This window comes from Anopheles maculipalpis, chromosome 3RL (genome assembly GCF_943734695.1).
Source record: "Anopheles maculipalpis chromosome 3RL, idAnoMacuDA_375_x, whole genome shotgun sequence".
NCBI classification, from domain to species: domain Eukaryota; kingdom Metazoa; phylum Arthropoda; class Insecta; order Diptera; family Culicidae; genus Anopheles; species Anopheles maculipalpis.
The window spans coordinates 2,422,367-2,443,270 of record NC_064872.1 but is presented as its reverse complement, the minus strand read 5'-3'; the positions used below and the strand labels follow the sequence as shown (position 1 = coordinate 2,443,270).

General features: G+C 43.3%; 1 protein-coding gene across 1 annotated transcript; it reads right to left on the bottom strand.

Moving 5' to 3' along the window:
• Nucleotides 1-8,226: 8,226 nt before the first annotated feature.
• On the bottom strand, nt 8,227-20,321 carry LOC126565031 (sodium/potassium-transporting ATPase subunit beta-2-like). Its single transcript, XM_050222170.1, has 7 exons — nt 20,205-20,321; nt 18,355-18,570; nt 13,261-13,401; nt 9,769-9,888; nt 8,663-8,955; nt 8,427-8,595; nt 8,227-8,348 (listed from the first exon to the last, which is right to left on the bottom strand). Exons 2-7 carry the CDS (start codon nt 18,503-18,505, stop codon nt 8,239-8,241), a joined length of 984 nt encoding a protein of 327 aa, XP_050078127.1. The 5' UTR covers nt 18,506-18,570; nt 20,205-20,321; the 3' UTR covers nt 8,227-8,238.
• Between the last annotated feature and the right edge of the window lie 583 nt (nt 20,322-20,904).

Genomic DNA, 20,904 nt, shown 5'->3' with positions numbered 1-20,904 from the left:
TCAATACGTTTTACTTGTATGTTATTAGTTTTCTACTGTGAGAGATTTTCGTCCTCTCCTCTTACGGCTTCACCCACTTCAACAGCACAACACACCTCACGATCAAGATCACTGCCTGCAAATGCTGCCAGGGTTAAAGGTGAATAAATAAATGAAATAAATACTTTTGTTTCTGCTGTTTGCTGCTACACTCCTCTACACATTAATTGTACTGCACTAATTGCGGTCGATTAATGAAGAAAGAGTCTAATACTGATACTAATACTTTCGTTCATACTGATAGCTTCCGAACGGCGTAAACGAATGGTTTGGAAATAAAATCTACACGCCCTGCAGCAACAAGAAAGTGTGCAAACTGTCAAATGATTGTTTTAGAACTTTGGAGACTTGGATAGTACGCACACCGCCACTGTCTACTACGATTTATGTTACTGTTTATTCGTTTGTTTGTTTCTCCGCCGGAAAGTGGATTAGAAAAGATGAGATTGTACAGCAGCACCAAAAACACACATTCAGCGGCACACACACACACACACACACACGGACACTCACATACTATTGGAAACAGATTACTCCAGCTCTAGACGATGCTGGGCAACTATGGGATCTTACGGCTGATGGTCGCGCTTTCGCAGCCAGACGAGCGTACGCACATGTGGACGACCGAGAGACAATTGACAGCTGTTAGATCGCGCCAGCCCTGTTTACGATGCGTTTTTCGGAAACCGATTCCCGATGAGGCCAGTGAGCGAGAGAAGCAATCGTGCAGGGTTAGTATATGGGTGGCGCTTGAACTGATTACTGCTACAAATTACTAGGTGCGATTATTTAAGTGTGCTATGATCGAAGCTTTCTATGTTTATGAGTCTTGTGGAAAGAAAAATAAGTTGTTGTATTAACTAATTTGTAGCGCTTTCCCATGAACGTGGCTCCCTCTCTCCCTTGGCGAGACACAATCGAGAAACCCTTTAAATCGGAAGCCCTCTCTCGCTCTCTCTGTCCACATAAGCAACGCGACTTAATCGTTTTGATAAAGACCAACCATACCGTCACAGTACGGCACGCAAAAGATGTCTGGTAGCCTACCCTACCGTGGCCGAAGAGTGATGAGTAGCGTGACGTCACTGGTACGGTACATTTCGAATCGAAAAACCGGTGGTGATTGATAACGTGAAGGTTTGTGGCAGGGCGTTGATAAACGCAACAACCCTGTAGGGGTGGTTGGTAGCTCATGAAAATGGTCAGGTAAGGTTCAACATGCACCATGTGCGGAAATCGATGTACTTTTCGTGCTTTTTTTTATCTCATTTTCTACGCGAAACGTGTTGTAATGCCTAGTTCTGAATAATGGACAGGCCTGGGGAATGACGATCATTATTGATAATTATTTTCATACTAAAATAAGCTTTAATTTAGACTTTGGACTCATAATAAGAGCTTTTTGAGCTCAAAATCTCGATAGCAATTTATTTAGTAATGATTTAATCTCACTCTAGAATAAGAGATGAACTTCTTTTTTGGAGAGCACTGTACGATTAACGCGATTTTGACGATCGTCTGTCATTCATCCAAAAAGGGCTCCGTGCCCTTCCAAAATTTACTATCGTTAGCAGTCACATCCCCCACCGCGCTACCGGATTCCTCCACCTTTCTCCCTCTTCTTCACCCTGAGGGCTTGCTTCCCTATAATGAAGGGCTCCAAAAATTGGTGGCCTTCGTGGTGCTGCACGTAGTCCGGTCAGGGTTAAATCGTTTCTCCGAAGCATGTGTTTTTTTGTTGTTGCTGCTTTTGCTCTTCAACCCTATCTTAAACCTGTTTTGCCCACAAGATGCATTTTGGGCTTTGGATGTGGAGCAACAGCTCCCACCGATGTCGATTGTTTTGATTCGGTTCAGCGTGTTTGTCCCTCAAGATATTTCACCCAACAAATGCGAAGTCACCGTGCTGCTGCTGGTGCTGATCTCAGAGTTACCTGGTGAGAGCTGGGCGACTGATTCGCGTCGGGAGGAACTAGTTTCGTTCAGTTTTAGCCGGGTGCATCCAAAGGCTACCGGTGGGATCACTCGCTGCACTGCATCTTCGCCACACCTTTCGGGAGGCTTAATAATATCAGCTTTTGATGACTGGGAGATGTGCTGCTGCCGTAATTATTGACGTTCGGGATGTGGTTGAATTTGAGCATAATCATGCACTGGAGGAAAAATGGTGTGTTTTAACAGGATGCTGCTGATAGGAACGCTTGAAAGTAAGGGGGAGGACGATTGTCATTTGACAATTTAATAATAGCTGGTCTATTGTCTGATGCTTTAAAGCATATCCTGAAGATACTCCAAGATTCAGTCATTTAACGAAAACACTCGTTGATGCTCACATAAAATTTTTACGTATTTTTAGTCTCGAAAGACTTCATCCATGCTGCCAAGTAATTTGGCGGTACATTTTAGGAACACCGTTTGGATTTATTTAGGCCATCTCACCCTCCAGCTGCACTACCCTGCAGACACACATCTTTCCTGTGCGATCGTGTGGGCGTACGAGAAATCATCACACTATGTACTGCACGAAATAACTCGGCTTTGAATTTGTAATTAAACCTGAGAGACAGGTTCTTCTACGGCGCGTGGCGTTGGTTTACGAGATAAACAAACTGTACTGCGGGATAAAACGTATGCTGCTAAATAGAATTTTAAGTAAAAACCTTATAAATTTTCACGATCATCTAAAGTTCAGCACAAAGCAACAAACTATGCTGTCAATTCTTATTGGAGCAGTAGTAAGTCTTCAGCACGGTGTTGCGTGTGTGTTTGAATGGTTTAAAACCGGATACGCGTACCTCACCTTCCTCATCAGACAACACCTCGAGCGATCGGCATAATGAAGCACGCATGCGGCAGTCAAGCATGAATGGGATATAACCGGATTGCACCAGGTTCGCGTATTATTGAGTTGACTGACTCGATTCTGGTGGTGAGATGTAGGGATAACAACGACACACTTTACGCACGTTGTCGATACGTTACGTTGCCCCAATGCCCTTTGCGACGGGTGGTTATCTGATCTCTGTGGGGACATGAGTATCGAGAGGGTATTGTTTTAGAAGATTTCACAGAAAAATCAAGGCAGTATGGTAATAATTATAAAATTAAATCCTGAAAGAGTTCACATGTCTAAGAAGTGTACAGTGGAGCGGGTAAAGGAGGGCGTAGTAGGATGCTGATTGTGTCCTTGCCATCAAAAGAGGCCTTGTGTAAGAGCAGACGTTTGGAGAGGGTCCTTGGATACAGTCCTTTTGCGTAGTAGTTCTCGAAGGAACCTTTTCAAAAGTACCATGTCAAAGGAGCTTTTCCCGAGGATCTTCTCCCAAGAGAGGTATCAAATACAGTACGAAATAATGGATAGTTCGATTAAATTCAACTTCTACATTGATCTTTCCTTAGGACAATGACTTTTTTGCTGACACCTGTGTAACACTTTTCTATCCACCATGATTTAATTAATAGCTACGTTCGAATTTAGCATGACTTCAAAATAACGTCCCATGTGTGATTTCTCTCCTTTGTAAGTTTCGTAACTGCATTATCGCTCTAAACAGTCCTAGTGATTCACAACGGTTGGCATCTATTGGGCATGGAAAGAGGTGCTAAATTTCTTACCGATGCATCCAATTTCGATAGGAATTACTAATTGATAAATAAAATGAAAGATTTAAGAATGTTTCGAGAGATGTTTCATTTTTTCATTGATATCTTGTTCTATACTACGTTATACAACTTTGAACCCCATCACCTTTATATTAAGGCATTGATTAAGCTTACCCATACCTGCTGTTTGCACAAACAGCCACGACTAGAAGGTTGAATAACTTCACCGGATGCTGTTAACCAGTTTGTTGACTGTTTTGCATGCTTCACATTCGGCATTCTTTTTCCATAGTCCCTAATTAAGCACGAATTGCGTCGGAACAGAAAACTTTTTTGGCAAGCTAACAAAAGCAAACAAAACCACGATGAATCACAGGACATTTAAGAAGATCGTGTAATATCTTCATTGTAGTGAAACCTATAAGGCGACATGACAAAAACCGATCGAATTCTTACAAATTCCAGCGCAGGGCGAGCACCGGTAAAATCGTTATCTAATCGGATGGGTCGTTGCGTTCCGCAGAGCCGTTGCCGTTCGCTTTTTTGGCGCAGTGTCAATCACAGATTAGGGATTCACTGTACATGATTTGTAATGGGCGGACGCTGGAGCTGGTTGAAGGTTATGCGCGCTTCCAACCCTTTCATCTCGATCGGTGTAATATCATTCCTTTTAATTATGTTGGAGTACGGAAATTCAAGGTGCTGTTTTCATCAAAGGAAATGAACTTATCTTGATGGCGAACACCATCACCATCGATGACGTTGGGACAGTACAGAGCTATCTGCGTCGGGCATTTTCATGCACTGCGACAAGGTGGGTGGCGAGTGTAATCATGAACGCGACCGATTATGATCGACCTCATGCACGGTAAAAACGTTATGCTGAATGTCTAGGGCGAAGAAATAAAGGATAAACAACAGCAACAGTGTCTCCATCCATCAACGGCTTTGTTGCGTAAGAACTGGGCACGAGTATCGCGTGGTACGCTACGCTGATAAAATGATTCATATCCCTAAACCATTCCTCGGTAGACTTTGCAGACCTTGCAGGCGCCAGGCAGGAATGGAAAATGCATTTAATTTGTGTAAGTGTGTGGGTTTTGCGTACCTCGATTGGAGTTGCAGTCCGCATAATATCTCAACATAAATCGAATTGCGCGAGAGTGATTAGTGGCAGTGGCAGCAAATTGAGGTTAAGGGTATATGACCATGACGTAGACAAGACATCCCCGCGCTTATCTAATTGAGACATTTACGAAGTTTTACGAGAACCAGCAGGATGTGTTAAACTGTTATTATTACTTCGCAATTGGACTTGGTGTGGAAGATCGATTGAACAGTTAAGTGACACTTCAAGCTGTGCCGTGATGGTCTATATTAATTATCGCTCCGTAGTGGCAAGCGAGGATGCACGATGTGATGTTCCTGTTGCCATTTAATTTCGTTTAAAATTGAACAGACATCTTTATTATTGATTTTCTTTTTTTAAATATTTTTAAAAAGTTGACTTACTTCACATGACTTGAGCGATGTTTTAGCCTGGATCAAAATGGTGTTTCTCTTATCTGGTGTCATCATCTAGTAACTAGTACGATTCTGTCGGTAATGCTCAATACACCACGCTTACACAACGGTTCGATGATAATCGTCTGTAGTCGATAATTGCTGTTGATGACGCTTGCTTATGATACTCATTTAGCACAAGTGTTTGAACAGGAATTATTTTATAGAAGTCTCATCGACATGCGACACTACGCAACACGCACTCACCCCATGGCGCCGTCACGGTGGTCCAACATCAAACACATGTGCACATCGCGAAATGGTCTTTCCATTTTGTAATCTTTATTCGGATCGATTGGTATTGTAGATACACGAAAATCGCTTCTTACAGATTCGTTTCTTCTGTCTGTCTCTGTCACTGCAATTATAGCACTATCGATAGCAATGCATACGAAAGGGCAAAACGATGGCCACTGTTAGGGGACACTTTTTTATATATGAAGCAGTAACTGTTTGAAGCGTTAGATTTGATTTTAAGGTCAGCTAGAGCTGTTTGATGAAAGAGACCTGGAAAATCTACTAAATTTTGTTAAAAATGTCCCTTCGATTCCTCTTTGTAATGTTTCCTTTCGCAGCATCGCGTTTGGTGGGTAAGGGCGCCCAATAATGATGTTGATTTTCCACCTAACTTGGTTCTTGCCTTCTGCATCCTTTGAACGCGTTCTATCATGCTACTGTCTTTTTGTTTTTTTCTCAGATCTGTTTTACAACTTCCTTCTTAACTTTGTAACATGATTTAAAGTTCGCTCCGTTTTTCGCGATCGAGCGAGAGTGATAGATATTGATTTTAGTAAATAGATTATTCTCATATTCTTTTTCTTGTTCTTATTCAAATCAAACAATAGTAAAATTAGTGCGGAATTTTGATTCCTTGGACGAATGGTGACAAAGTTGGTCAAGAGATGTTTTTTTGTTGTTGAGAGAATAATTTATAGTCATATATAGATAGAAAATTTGATAAAGTTAACAAAGAAAAACAGCATTATTCTGCTAGTACGAATACACACACACATACACACTCATGCAGACACGCGAATGTGCTTTTGTGCAATATATTGAAGGAGGGACACACACCGAGGGAACTAATTCTGTACAATACTATTCTACATTAAGGAAGGAATTAAAAAAAAAAAACAGGCTGAAAGTATTTTTTGGACAGTTTTTGATAAACTAAGGCTGTTTGTGATGATAATCGATCAGTGGGATTGGTGTGAACTGCACTTTTTTCTATTGAAATTGTGATGGATCACGGATTAATGTTTACTAAGAGGAAGCTTTTTGATGGCTGACACATGAAATATTTTTTTGTAAAGTAGTGCAATATTAGTATCAAAGATCTACCGAAACCTTTTTCAACAAGAATTAGAATAAAATTTGTAGTAAAAATGTCACACTGCTCTGCATGTCTTCGACGTATGCTTGTTTGCTTCCACACGATTGTAACGTTGGCAAACCCTGCCCAGAAAGCTTTCATGCTGCGGCAATTAGCGCCATCTTTACGGCAATAAGCGGAAGCTGCGGATATCTATGTTTGGCTTTACTTTTAGTTTGAAACATTTGATTTAACGAATACGATACGGTTCTGCACGGTTTTGTAAAGTATACTCTTTCTACTGATTGGCACTTGAGTTTAGTGTACAGTAAACGGTGGTCGTAATGGCGTAAAAGACATCCAAAATTGTGAGCTATTGCTAGTGTGTTGTGCGTTGCTTGAGGTGGTGTTACAAGGGTTTTGCTTAGCTATTTCAAGCCACATTTAATATAATGCTCCTTTTTTGTTTTTCTATTGCTATTCATACAAAGATTTGTTCCCTTAGATCATTCGATTTGACACTGTAGTGTGCGCATAGATTGTTAACGAAAGACTGTAAAGAAATTAATTGTAGTTTTGACTATTAAACGGAGGGGGAAGAGATCACCGAGATGTTTTGCTGACCTCTAATCTGACCTTTAATGTAATACTAGAACGAAAATTGTATCACGTCATCAGGGGTTGCCTATGTCAATCAGTTATGAACAGTGGTTGTTGGATGTTTTTAGTTTTCGCTTATTATTGCTCAACTGGCAGTAGTAGTACACAAAATGAACGAGTTGATAATATTGACGTGTAACGGCTAGTGCTGACGAGGACGATGTGATGTCCGATGGGAGTAGCTTCTGAAGCAATTCCATCGAGCACACTCGGTTTCTAGCATTATTCATAATACAGCACGTAGCTGCAGCGATCTTTAATTCCTGCGATCATATATTTACAGACGTACAAGAATAAGACCTAACCCGATGATACCTCTCTTGGTAAATTGATCGCTGAGATCCGCAAGAACTGTATGCCTTTTTCTGTACTATAATCGTGTAAGCTTTAGATTTAGAGACGAAGAAAATTTCTCCATCTGACGATGAATTAATTTGGATGTAACGAGATACTGCAGTAAGCTTCAACAAGCTGCCACAAACGCGTAGGAGATTCGGTTTCAAACTATAAAAGCACAAAGAGAATCACGCCCCTTTTAAAACGCTACCACACACGCATTTTCAAGAATGGGTCTTAATGGTAAAAGGAGAACAAACTAAAAAAAAAAAAAACACACATCTGCACTGCATAAGAGGAAAAGGAAAACAATAATGATGTACATAAAAAAAACACTGTTGAACTTAACACGATTGATAAAATTATTGCCCACCCTCCAAACTGGCTTATCCCCTTGTATGCAAACACACTTTTTTGCATATCAACAACAGCGTGGTTGGGGCCCTCGAGAAGAATGCACGCGCCCGATGATGGTGGAAGAGGTGGAAGATGGTGAAGGGTGTGGCTGGTGTATGCAAGCCAGAGCATCCTGGATGGCAGGTTAGAGATTCCGTCCATTCTGCGCTTATAGCTGTTTGTGCGCGGCAGCTACTTCCGCTTCGCAGATGATGTTTGTTGAGAGATTCGAGTTTACTTTAGAGTCTCGTACAGCGGCTCGTGTACAGGCAGCGCACGATCGCATAGGGCTGCCCCGCCACTGAAAACACGCGGTGATTGACACCGTCTTAATCGATCATCAGCTCAAAGTGGACCGATCCGAGTCGCTCGTGTCTGTCATTATCGTGCCGGATGTTGTAGGCCCAAGCTTTGCACTCAACGTTGATGATGATTCCACCTAAGAAAATGGATAATGAAGGAAAAATTTAGATATTACTACTCCAAAAACTGCGAAACATCAACTAGAGATACTTACGAACTGGACGCTCGAAGTGCACCGCAACCAGCGGGCTCAGATAACCTTCCGAGTTTTCGTACGGGTAGTAGTAGCCGGGGAATCCGCGTCGCGGATAGTACTGGATCTGTCCAACGTTCTCAATATCGGCCGCATTTTCACCCTCGCACGAAACCCACACCGTGTTCATCTGTGAAGGGAAGAAATTGTCCATGTTACTCCCGCTTATCCTACAGGCTTCTGAAACTGCTCCTTACCGTGTGACTCTCCTTCTGTTCCTTCTCCTTGATGTACTCCTTCAGATCGTCCGGCATGTTCGAGGGCAGGTGGCTCGTCTCGTTGAAGAACTCCGGAATCCAGCCGTAGATTTTGTTCAACTTGAGGAATATGCACGGGGCACTCTTGTGATAGTTGTAGTGGTTCTCCAGAGTGCACGGTCCGTACTGCTTGATGTCCACGTCGCACACCATACCCTTCGGTGGTGGTGAATTGTAATCGCAGTTGTAGATGTTCTGACCACGGCCCGAAACCTGTCCGGGAGTTCTGTAGTCTGTGCGATGAAGAAAAAAGGAAAGTTCATTTAGGACACATTTTCGTCAGTCGACTTGTTAGATACTACCAGGTGTCATTAAATCATCACAAGAAGTACTAGCAGCAAATCACTTGTTAGCTTAGGACACAAAGTGCAGGGGAAAGCACTGTCAAAATATAAATAAAATTCACATTCAACCGCATGACGTCCTTGGGCCTTAATTGAGGAGCAAATATTGGTTTTCGTAAGCGAGAAGCAGCGCTTGGGGAGGGATTTACGCCGTGTGTCCCGTGATGTCTCCTGTTTTAGGGTTTTCGGTGTTTTCGGTACAGAACTAATAGCGTTCCTTGCGATCATGTGAGCTCGGCAGAGAATTGTTGGGGTTTTTGTTATGTGATTTTTCCCTTCAGGCGCTCTGCAACTTCAGCCTTCATAATTCTTCCTCAAGCATCACTTTTAACTCTTTCTGGTCTAGTACCGGGTGAAGAATAATTCACTGTCGCTCGCAGTAGGATACTCGCAGCACTCGATCGTCCCCCAACGGGCAGACTATGCGGTGTAAATGTCATAAACAATACGAAAATAGAAACAGTGCTTCACGCCATACTGCTCCTACTGTTCCCGTAACGTAACGATTCCGCGACATGAACAGCTGGCACCGCTCCATTGGTCCATTATTTTATTAATTAGTTGACTGGTTTTTGAGTGCAATACACATGAGCGCAGCATTGCTCATCTTCTTGTCATCGAAAAATGACACCGAATCGTAAAGGAGGACAAAAAAACCCCTTACGAGCTAATATAGAAAATCCACGGTATGCTGGTTCTTACCTTGCAGAAAATCGTCCAACGCATCCGTCCACATCTTGTAGTTCTTCTCGTCCGTGCCCTTGTACCAGATCAGCGTACTCTCGACATTATCCTCCGACGGTAGCGGCCGGAAGCCCAATCCTGTGTTGAGTGGTGAGAAAAAAGGGAACAAACAACAAATAAAGATGAGTAAAGAAGGACTAAATCTAGCATTTAATCGTATATAAACTCGCTCCCAATTTCCCAGGCTCTCGGGATCGTCCTTTAATAATGTCGTCCTGCTGCTTAATGTTGCCGACATTCCGGCAACCTTCCCGGATATGAACCATGGTCCAATGGTCGATTATACGAGGGAATTACCATGCACAATTTATGGCGGATTGGACTTGCGTTGCTGGTGCCTCGAGTACCCGAGGCGCGTATCACCACGGAAGCATGTCCGTAGTGGGCTTGTCGACGTTTTTTCATCCTTCCTCAGTGTCGTTCCAGTGGTACGATTTACTTCCAGCATCTCCCGCCACACGCTAGAACACATCATCAAAGAGCCCTCGCTGGTGCGTAAGAAGAAACATGCGTTCTCTTTGTTGTGCCATTGCCGGTCGGTCCCGGTACGCAGGAAATACGCAAGTGAGTGGAAGGGGAGGGGGGGGGGGGGTGGGAAGTGGGCGGTTGGGAGAAAACCGTTCTGCAGTACGTGCCCACTGTGGGCACGCATTTGATGGTGGAAATTTTGTGCGCAGGAGCATCGGCCCGTGAAGCGTAGTAGCAGCAGCAGCAGCAGCAGCAGAGGCTGTTTTCTGCACAAGCACATGGACCATGGACCGAAAGTAGGTTAATTTCCCTTTCTTTGTGTTGGAGGATTCTACACGCACAGAACGCACATTTTTTTTGATAAAATTTCGCTACATTCGGTTCATCAACACCTGTACGAGTGAGTGATGGCTGTGTGTGTGTGTTTTGGGTGGAAAAATGAAAAATCCTTGCACACGCATTTCCGGAACTTTGGGGGGTGGGTTAAACATAACAAACTCTCCTTTTTGTTATTTCTTCGTTTAGTTCTTATCTTATCCACCTTAAGGAGTGGAAATTCGACAAAACCACAACAGCACAACAACTATCTAAGACTCGGAGGAAATTCAGTCAGCCAAGAACTGCAGGAAAGAACTGTTCGGTTGAACCGAAGGATCAGATGCATTTACTGTTCTTTTCAAGTCTATTTTTCCGGCTCGGATTCCGATTGTGATGGCTCAATCCGTCGTGTGTGTGTGTGTGTGTTTTAATATCAATTTGTGTGTGGAAAAGAAAGCAAAGCTAAACGATAATCGCGGTAAGGTATCGTTACTCTTGTAGTTCCATTCTTCGTTATGGTCGAAAAAAAAGGATAAAAGGAAACCCCCAGTCCATCCGTGCCTTTGTGCATTCGAAATCAAAGTCAAATGGCAAATGTATGCCTGTGTGCCCTTTTGCTGATAAGGAAATCCTTTCGGAAAAAATGCGCTTGTTGTATCGGGCAACAATTCCTCGCGCAGAAAAAGATGGGAGACGAAAAAATGCTTTGAAAAGTTTTGGAAATAAAATTTGATTGAGTCGAAGCATTTCACAGGAAAAAAAGGGGACACTATTTTCAACAAAGACATTGTGTTGAAAGGACAAGAAGAAGTAAGAAATTGATTTTACATATATTAAGAGGAAAGTTTTTATCGCAATAGAACACACTCTTGAAAAGTGGCGAGAAAAGAGGAATACATTTTTAAACTTCAAAACTCGAACGTTGAAGAGAAAAATTGACAAACGGTAAGCGACGAAGGCAAATTTGTTGATGAATATGTATTATTCTGCGGCAAGGTCGGTAAGCAAAATTTGCCACCATGTTTGATCATTTTTCTCGTCTCATTTGCTAAACAAATTTGACTGATTGTACCCTAGTCGTGACTTCAATAGATGGGCTGCTGAAGGGAAATTACTGAGCTAATGGCGACGTGTAGCGGTGCTATCTGGAACAATGAGACCATTTTACGCCCGCTTCATTGACAATAATAATGCTCCAGTAGAATCGCATTTCATCCTACAACTAGCTTCTAGTTCTAATTTTTTGCTCTCCTTATCTAAGCTCATCACCAGGAAAGACCGGACCGGACTCTTTTCCAACCTTCAAAACCACATACACGCAGACACGCATAACACTTTAGCAAACCGCGCGAATATCACATTTCAGGGTTGCCCTCAGAGCGCTTCTACCGACCCGTTCTCAGACCTCCTCGCCGACCACTTTTTACGATGTGAAATAATTTGATCGTCAGCTTCCTGCCATTATGCAACTTCAACCAATTGAATGGTAGGAAAACCTTGCATCGCAACGGATGGCAAAAAAATAGAAGAATTCATTCAGCGATCACATCACAGTTTTGAATCTGTTTGTTGGGACACGGTTAAACATATTCTCGATCGCAATCGGACATCCGAATGCGTGCGTGCTTGTTGGCTAAGTATGAGCAACTAACTATCTTTTGCATGTAAATTCTAATCTGGGAGATTATTGTTTGGTGGCAACGAGATAATTTTGTAGTATCCACTTTATCAAGAGTCATAAGACAACAGTATATGTAGATTTTAGAGCGAATCATCTCTTTTCAAGGCAAAGTTCTTGGATGATTCAAAACCTATGATGATGAAACAGTTTTGTCATCTAAAACTCTCTGCGATCAGAATGATCGTTCAGAGTTGTCCCAATCCAACGATTAGTAAACAAATTATTCGACACCGGCTTACACCGGATCAACAATTTGCTCCCTTTAATTTCCCCTTTTGACAGCACCGATTGATTGATCGATTCCTCCCCTTCGAAATGTCCAAATCTTCGGGCACAATGGACGATTGGCATAGGAAAATGAGTGCGACAAAACGTTCTAGATCATTTTTCTTCGGCTCGTTACGATGGTTCGATGCGGACCATCATCTACCTCTTCCGGCCCACCAGTCGCCGTCTGTCGGCGATCGTGTACCGCACCACACACAATGTCAAACGATGACCTCGATACAGGTTTTCTCGTTTGGAAAAGCGTTCAACCATGACGAGTAACCGCGTGCATGCGAGCGAGCGTAATGGTGCGAGCACTAGACGAGATCTGATCGATCCTCCAGGCCCACTCCCATCCATCCATCCATACCCTACCACAATGTAGCTGGGGCTGGGACACTGCTGGTTGACTTTTTTGATCGTCGACCTGACCTGTGTCATTGATGAAAATTCGCTAAAATTATACCCGTCCGTTTATCTAATTATAGCTCCCGTTTGTTCGTCTCACACGAAAGGGAAGCAGGTCGGTGTGTGTTTTTTCGGTGAGATCGTTATTGGGTGGAATCTACTTAAGCAGGACTGCGGGTGGTAGATAGAATCGTTTTTTAAAAATACGCTTAATGATCCCAGACGACGGCAAGAACTTGGAGGACGTCGACGGAAGCCGTACGCTGAGGTGCTCCGCTTATCGCGCGTGTGAAGTTGATGGTACTCACCTGGATTGGTTCCGATCAGTGACTGGTCCATCTGCCATTTGGGAATGCGGGGATCCAGCGTCTGGAAGAAGACCCACATGCAGACGGCTACAAGCGCGGCTAGCACGCTGTAGAAGACGATATAGAAGATGCCGATCTTCGCTGTGGAAGGAAAAAAAAAAGATGGGTAAGGAAAATGATGAATAATCGATAGGATTCTCGGGTGTTTTTTCAACGACTCGTGTGTTAAAAGAGCAAGACAACACGCATTGTCCGTTTTGAGGTTAGGGACATGAATTGCATTTGCGATTTGCTAGTGGATCACCTTTGACAGGTGGGGACAGCCTTGGGATCGCTCGACGGCGTCGAGACGTTCACTCTCTGTGGAAAGGGGGTTGCTTTGCTCATGAAGGCTTCCATACCAGCAGAGTTACGATGTTACGTACAAGGTAATGCCTCGCACGAACAAAAAAAAAAGTGGACGAAGCCACTTTCGTCTACTGCGGGTAGCCCCTATGCAATTTAACAACTATATCTACGCTTGTACCTCCTCAAACTTGGTCGAATGTTGCTAGTTTTGAAGCAATGCATTAACGGTTGGCACAATCTATCGAAAAATCGAAGAAGATGAAGCTCACGGTGGCCTTCTCGCATGTCCCGTGTGTCAGTCACGCAAACGGATATTTGAAGAATCTAAAATTATACCTCAGATCTATATTCCTCCTCGAAAGGTTTCACAGAGAGAGCTTTGCTTCGTAAAAATAATGTCAACCATCGGCAGAACAACAGGTGCATCGATGCACAAGCTGGGTAAAGGGGTGTAAATATTTTTAATGATAAAATGGAAACGGCATAAAAATATCCCTCCAAAACCATATCGGATATCCAAATCAATATCCCAAGGCTTCGCTGGAAGGCTTTTCCAATTTCCTCCCAATTGCGGAACAGCAGCACGTTTCGGGGACTGTAAGCGGTGATGGATGGGTTTAGGATAACATGACACCGGGAGAGCAAAAAACATTATCCATCCAATGTGCTGACAGCAGCTGTCGATGTCAATTTACGGTCGCAAAAATGTGGGCAATAGCATTACGGGCGCGGTAAGACAGCTTGTTTTATTTATGGCATTGGCTAGTCCACGACCACTTGTTGAGTTGATGGAATGGTTTTGCCGCAAAAGTGTAATATACACTCTTCTGTTGTGTGATTAGTCATTAGGTGGAATGTGGAATTCTTCCGGCTGAGGCTGTCAGTCTAGAGCTTTATCAATAAAAATGTTTGACGGTAACTTTTCGTTTCACCTACATCTTTTCCAGCAGAAGACACCACCTGTTTGCATAAAGGGGTTGAAACGAATGATCGTGTGATCGTGTAGGTAGCTCACGCACACACATACAGTGCTCTCTTTGGTGAGTCACCGGCAATACAACTACAGCGTTGAAGAGCGCCCGGTAAGATTTTATCGTGCCCAACCAATACACATTCACCCGAACAAACGTCTAACACGCCAGACAGAAGCAATAGAAGAAACAACAACAAACAACCCTCGCTGACACATTTCCAACCGTGTTTCGGGCGGGATGGATCCGTGGAGGGTGAGTAAACTTAAAAACAAAAACATCGCCACCGATGCTCCAGAGACACACAAACACGCACACCAATGTTGTGGACGCAGATGGTTGCCATGCGAACGCGTGTTCGTCACCCCATCCCCGATTCTCATCCCTCGTTCTCTTTAATGCTTCTATGCTTGTCCGCGTCGCGTTTGTGTCAGTGTGTTTAGAGTACCGCACCCTATTAGCGGTTAGAGCAGATCCCCTGGACACTGGTCGCTCCAGAACGGGGCGGCGTGTCAGTGGACAATTCGCGATGAGTGGAATGGAATCGAATTAATTAATCAAGATTGAGTTTCATAATAATTGCAGCCGGATCGGTCATCCGGAACGGGAGTCATCTTCGGGGTTAACTTCAAGTTGAACCATTAGCGGGTCATGACCTCTAGAATCAGTTGGGAAAGTTATAGTGTGTGTCAAATGGTTTTTTTTTTGTTGGTGCCAGAGAAGCCTGAACCTGATGATTTACGATGGACATTTTTTCGTTTGACTGCCACCCGAAAATGAAGGCTCCAATCGGCTTTGTTCCAAGCTAAAAGAACCAATAAACACTGCTGATGATGAGGAGCTGTGAGAGCCACCGAAGCCAATTTCCGTTTGACAAATGGCATGGCTCATATTTAATGTTGCTTTTCCGCTTTTCGGAGGATCCGAGCTAGAATGTAGCAGGATTATCCTGAGCGTATTCGTTAGGGGGTTTTGGGTTATTTACAGCGTATAAGGTTTTTCTTATTGTTGCCATATCTGGAAACTTGGGTCACGCTATGGAACATTGAGGTTTTTTTGCAGTGTTGAAGAACTCATACTACCAACATTGAGTTGCATTTTTTGCTCACGGTTTTCTGCCTCAAGATTTCCACCAAGGCAGCAAACATTATTGAGCAGGTGGCCAAGGCTGATCCAAGGTTTTTCGCAAGCAAGCTACATTGATCGTGAATTTGCAAAGCGAAACCAAAGATACTCACACTCATTCATTCGGATTGGAACCGATGTTACACCGGCTGTTGAGCGGTACTTTGATAAGAGTTTACAGGATTTTGCCAACACGCCAATGCACACGAACCGGGTGACGGTGTTTGTTTTACATCTTGTAGGAGGGTGAGTGTTTGGAATTGTAAATTTTAGCTCACGCCGTATGCAACGCAACGAGATAAAAATGCACTTGATAAGGTATCGCGTTAGTACGACTTACAAGGAAAAAAGGAGGATTTTTGGGGCAATCCAAGTAGAGAAGTGTCTTGCAAACAGAGCTCTCGTATGAGTTTAATGATCCCGTTTATAGACCCTCTTATGTACATGGCCGATTTTTATGAGGGTCAATTCGAAGCCATAAACATATCATAAAACTAAACATTAAAATAGCTCTCAGAGATTGCTTGTCATTTACTTAACAAGGTTTCAATGAGTTTGAAGATTTTAAATATAATAAAATGAAGACAGTAAAGGTTTTCGCACTGATTGCTAAATAGTGATCTATGCTGTTACAAAATCTAGAGAGGATCTATGCTGTTCAAGGCAGGAGGTTCAAAGCTGTACCAAAATTAACTTTAAATGATTCTCAACCGTCTCGAAACTTAGATATTTACTTCCTTTCCCCCTCATCTCATTGCTCGTTAACCCAACGAAGATTAGCACATCATTTAAACCCTCTTAGAATCATCGTTTCTCAATCATTCACTAATAGTTTTCCTCGAGGGAAAACCCATGCATTTACTGGTTGTTTTACTGGCGAGCAATGAAAGATGTCTATTACTACCTGGCCTCTCAGTAAAATTAAAGTATCTTCCTGCCCGAAACCGACCGAATGTTTTCACTCAACCTGAGATAGATTTATTGTGCGAGAAGATGGTGCGATGGTGCTTCGTTACAAATGAGCTAATACACTGGGCAGATCGCAACCAGAACAGGCAACCGCTTTTGTTCGACCATATCCATCAAACGGTATGTGCGCTGGAAAGTAAACACAGAAATCGACACTAGCGGTGGTGAAAAATATCCCATTCCCTAATTTTGAGGTTTAATTTATCTCCTTTCGACCGACCCTAAACTCTTTTTACGTCACAAACTCAACCAAGCCGAGGTGAGCACAGTGTGTGTGTGTGTGCCCTTGAAGAAACGGTTTGTGAGGGGTTTTGTGCTTAGAACCGTTGCCGAAAGAATACCGGTTGTGGTCATTTTTTTTTGTTTTTCGTTGCGTCTTTAACATCTTCACAAGGATTCGCAAAGACAGGCAAGCGCACGGTATGAAGGATTAGAGGGGATTCCCGTGCCAGTAGTTTGGCGTTTGAGGCCCCTGTAAGAAACTGGTTTCGCCAAGGAAAGGGAGTAATGGTGGGTCTCCTGCTGCGTGCAGCCAACGTCAAACCCGCTCAGAAACGCAAACTTCAACAACAACCCGAGAGTAAAAGCTGAAGCTCGGATTGACGATTGCGAGCAAGCGAGCAAGGAAAAAAACCGTCCCCTATTTAGATGTAATCCATGGCTGGCATGGCCATGGCGCTCTCCGGTATGATAAATATCTTTCGAACCGGTTTATCGCGAATCGGTTGGGATGTCTTGCCATGCGTTTGTTTTTTTGCGAAAGATTCAGTCGCCAGGGTTCATAATTCGATTTCATATGTGTTTTGTGGGAAACTTTCCTTTTTATTGTATTTTTGAAGAGCTTCAACTTCAAGATTGAGCTGCTATTGTCCATATTTTGAAGCGCTATGATTGCTATAGAGTGCCTCCATACTTGAGGCTACTCTTGAAGGCTAAAAACTAAACCAGATTCTCAAACAAACTTCAAAATCCTCCAATTGCTCTCACAAACAGTGGAACAATTGACTGATGCAAACTCGATTTTCGTTGACCATCGAACTCAGATCGAGAACCACGCACGGATGACGCCTATCTTTACCTTTACACTTCACATGCCTAGAAAGCGACCGATCAGTTGGATGGGAAGTCCTAGCCCATATTGCAGTGGCGTACAGTGTTTCCCTCTATTGACGCGAGCCATTATAAAATCTTTGCGAAAACTCTCCAGCAAACGCTAGAACTGCAATTCGGGCTGGCGACCTCCGGTAATGGTGTCTCGGGCCGATAGTAATAACAGTAAGCGAAAACGGCTCGACTCGGTAATTGGGTGCCGTAATGGTCGTTAATGATATCGGAGTACACGGTCCGGTACGGTGGACGAACGAGTGTTTGGGGAACCGTTTAGACCGGCCGAACCATACTCTGAAGTGTGTTTTTTGGGAAGTGCGTGCGACAAGCCCACAGGCCCTCCAAAAGTGTCACCTGAGGGAGTTGGATGCAATGAGTATCGAATTCGATTCAATTTCACAGTTGGATCAATTTCATGATAAGACGCTTATGGTTGCGAACAGTTCAATTATGTGGAGTTTAGGCTGAAGCCATTATATTGAAGCATGGGGACAACGTTTTTGGAAATCTTGTTCAACGACTACATCCAGTATCCAGAGAACATGGAAGTTACCCAAGAGAAAACAAAACTTACCCCAGGACAGTCCGGTGCGACCGAGAACTGTACCCTCGTTCGAGTTGTACAGGAATCGTCGGAACGGAATCGGTTCCGGTTTGCTGCGTACGAAGGCCTCATGTTCGGGCTCCGGTACGGTGGTTGTAGCCGGCGATCGGGACTTGGACATTGTAGGAAACCTGCACACACACTAAACCGAAACACACGCACACTCGATTCCACACAACCACAATACTATTAAAGAAGGGGGGAAGGGCCAAAAAGGACATTAACAAAAGTGTGAGGGAAAACTAAAATCTAAAAGAACATTCTGTCGGCTTGATTAATCTATAGAGTCTGATCTTAACCCTAGACATTCCAAATTTTTCGTTCAAATGGCTAGGTACGATCGAGTCTTCCTAGCTTCTGGGGCATAATCGTGTAATTAAATTAATTTCGTTCGGACGTCACACCAGGCGTCACAAAAATCGTGGCACTGAAGTCACTGTCCTCCTCGTCCTCTAGTCCAAAATTATACTTTTTTACTCGCTTTAATTTCGTACGCTCCTGCACGCACGAAGCGTTCAAAGATGCGACAGATCGGGCGGGTTTTTTTTTTTTTTTTTGTTTGGGGTTGTTATTGTTGCCGTGTGCTAAGAACAGAGAATGGATCGTTTGGGGAACGTGAAGAACAATAATTTAAATATACATTTTATTTCAGTTCCTCACAAACATTAGTGACACCGCATAAATACACACATTCACAGACGTACGCACGGGGGCACACAATCACTCACGCAAAACACGTTCATGTAACTCGCCAGCCGAAAGGGAGATTTGTCTTAACCAAGTGAAACTGAGCGATCAAAAGGGCGCGGCATTTGTGGGAAGCAGGAGAAGAGTGTCTATTGGTGGACATTAATATCTCTGAGGAGGGTTTTTTGTCATTTGCTTGTGACACTCGTCACAACTGTTGTGAAGTCTGGCATTTGATCACGACATTATTCTGAAGGGAAGATCATAAGGGACGCTCCTAGGGATCGGTCCAATCCCAGACAGGTAAGCGAGCTCATCAAACAGGTACCGCGAGAACCAGGTAGGCGAGCGAGTGAGCGAGACAAGGCTTCTCAGCACAAGAAAACTGTGCGTTGGTAATGAGCGATCGGTAAATGCCGTGTACAACGCCTCAACTGGCATCTTTAAACAGGTCGTCCACATATCCACGCAGGTGACGATCGATTAATAATGCTCATCTTTTGTATAATTCCTAACTAGGCAGGCAGGCGTTTGATAGCGTGTCTCACTAGGGCTGAAGAAAACGCGCCAAGCTGTGATTATGCTTATTTTTAACCGCAATCCCGGGGCATGGCTTTAAGCGACAAGTGTGAATCGGCGCCCGCCCTCGGCAACCCTGAATCATGGCCAACCGACACACTTTAACTAGGCGGGGTCGATGTGTTTCGAAGCGGCGCGCGAACACTAGCGGCGGATGGATGGCCTTTGGCAAAAAGGTAACTTATTTTGCCAAATCGCAATTTCATCGTACGCACACCACACGCCACGGTGCACAACGGGGGCCTCTTGGTTTTAGTGCAACCGTTGGCGATATTTTGCTTTGGTAAAGACCACACCACGCTAATTACACCACACGAAATATCTACGAGTTGAGGGTTTTAATGTTAGGCAAATTTATTTATGTGGACACACACACACACACAATTTTAACGATCACCGCTTTTGAGCAGAAGAGTATGTTCGCAAAACAATATGCTCAGAAGCACGCGATGTTCATTACACTAAAATCTAGGTGTAACAATCGATCTCGCACTGATCGCAGAACACAATACTTGATCTCGAATGGAATCGAGATTCGATATCGACACACACACCTTCCGACAGACGACCGACCGAAAAGAGCGTCTCTTCCGAACGAGAAGCACAATATAAAAGTGTTTGTTTGACTCGGACGCCCATAGGCGTACCGAAACATTATTAGCACTATGTTTCAGCATAGCTTTGCAGGTGGTACGGCTGCGTTTGGGAAGGTGTGTAAATTTAAAACCGTATGGATGAATACATTCTGTGGGATGACGGACTGCATAAGATACTGTTGATGCATTTGGGTACTGTTGCTGATCACTAAATTAATGTTTGTGATTGCATGGAAATGATATGAAAAGAAGACCAAGGTTCAAGCACAATTAATCATACGAATCCATATGTATTTAATATCGGCTAATGTAAGAATATGTAAGAATATGTAGTTAAATGGTCAGCCCTCACTACGGAGGAACGATTCAAATGGGATTTGATTCCTCGTGCTGTCTTATGTAGACCTGCACTGGGATTGTAAATAAATTTACTTAGCACTCATTTCAATTTATTCATCAGTCGTATCAAAGCACTCATTTCAATTTATTCATCAATCGTATATCAACCTCTATGGAATTGCAAAAATGAAAATGTGACTTGTAAGCTGACTCCATTTAATAAGATATAATGTATATAATTTAAAAAAAAGTTAATTGATTTAACTTAGAAGTAGCACAAAAAACACGTTTGAAAATACTTCGATGAATAACATTTGAA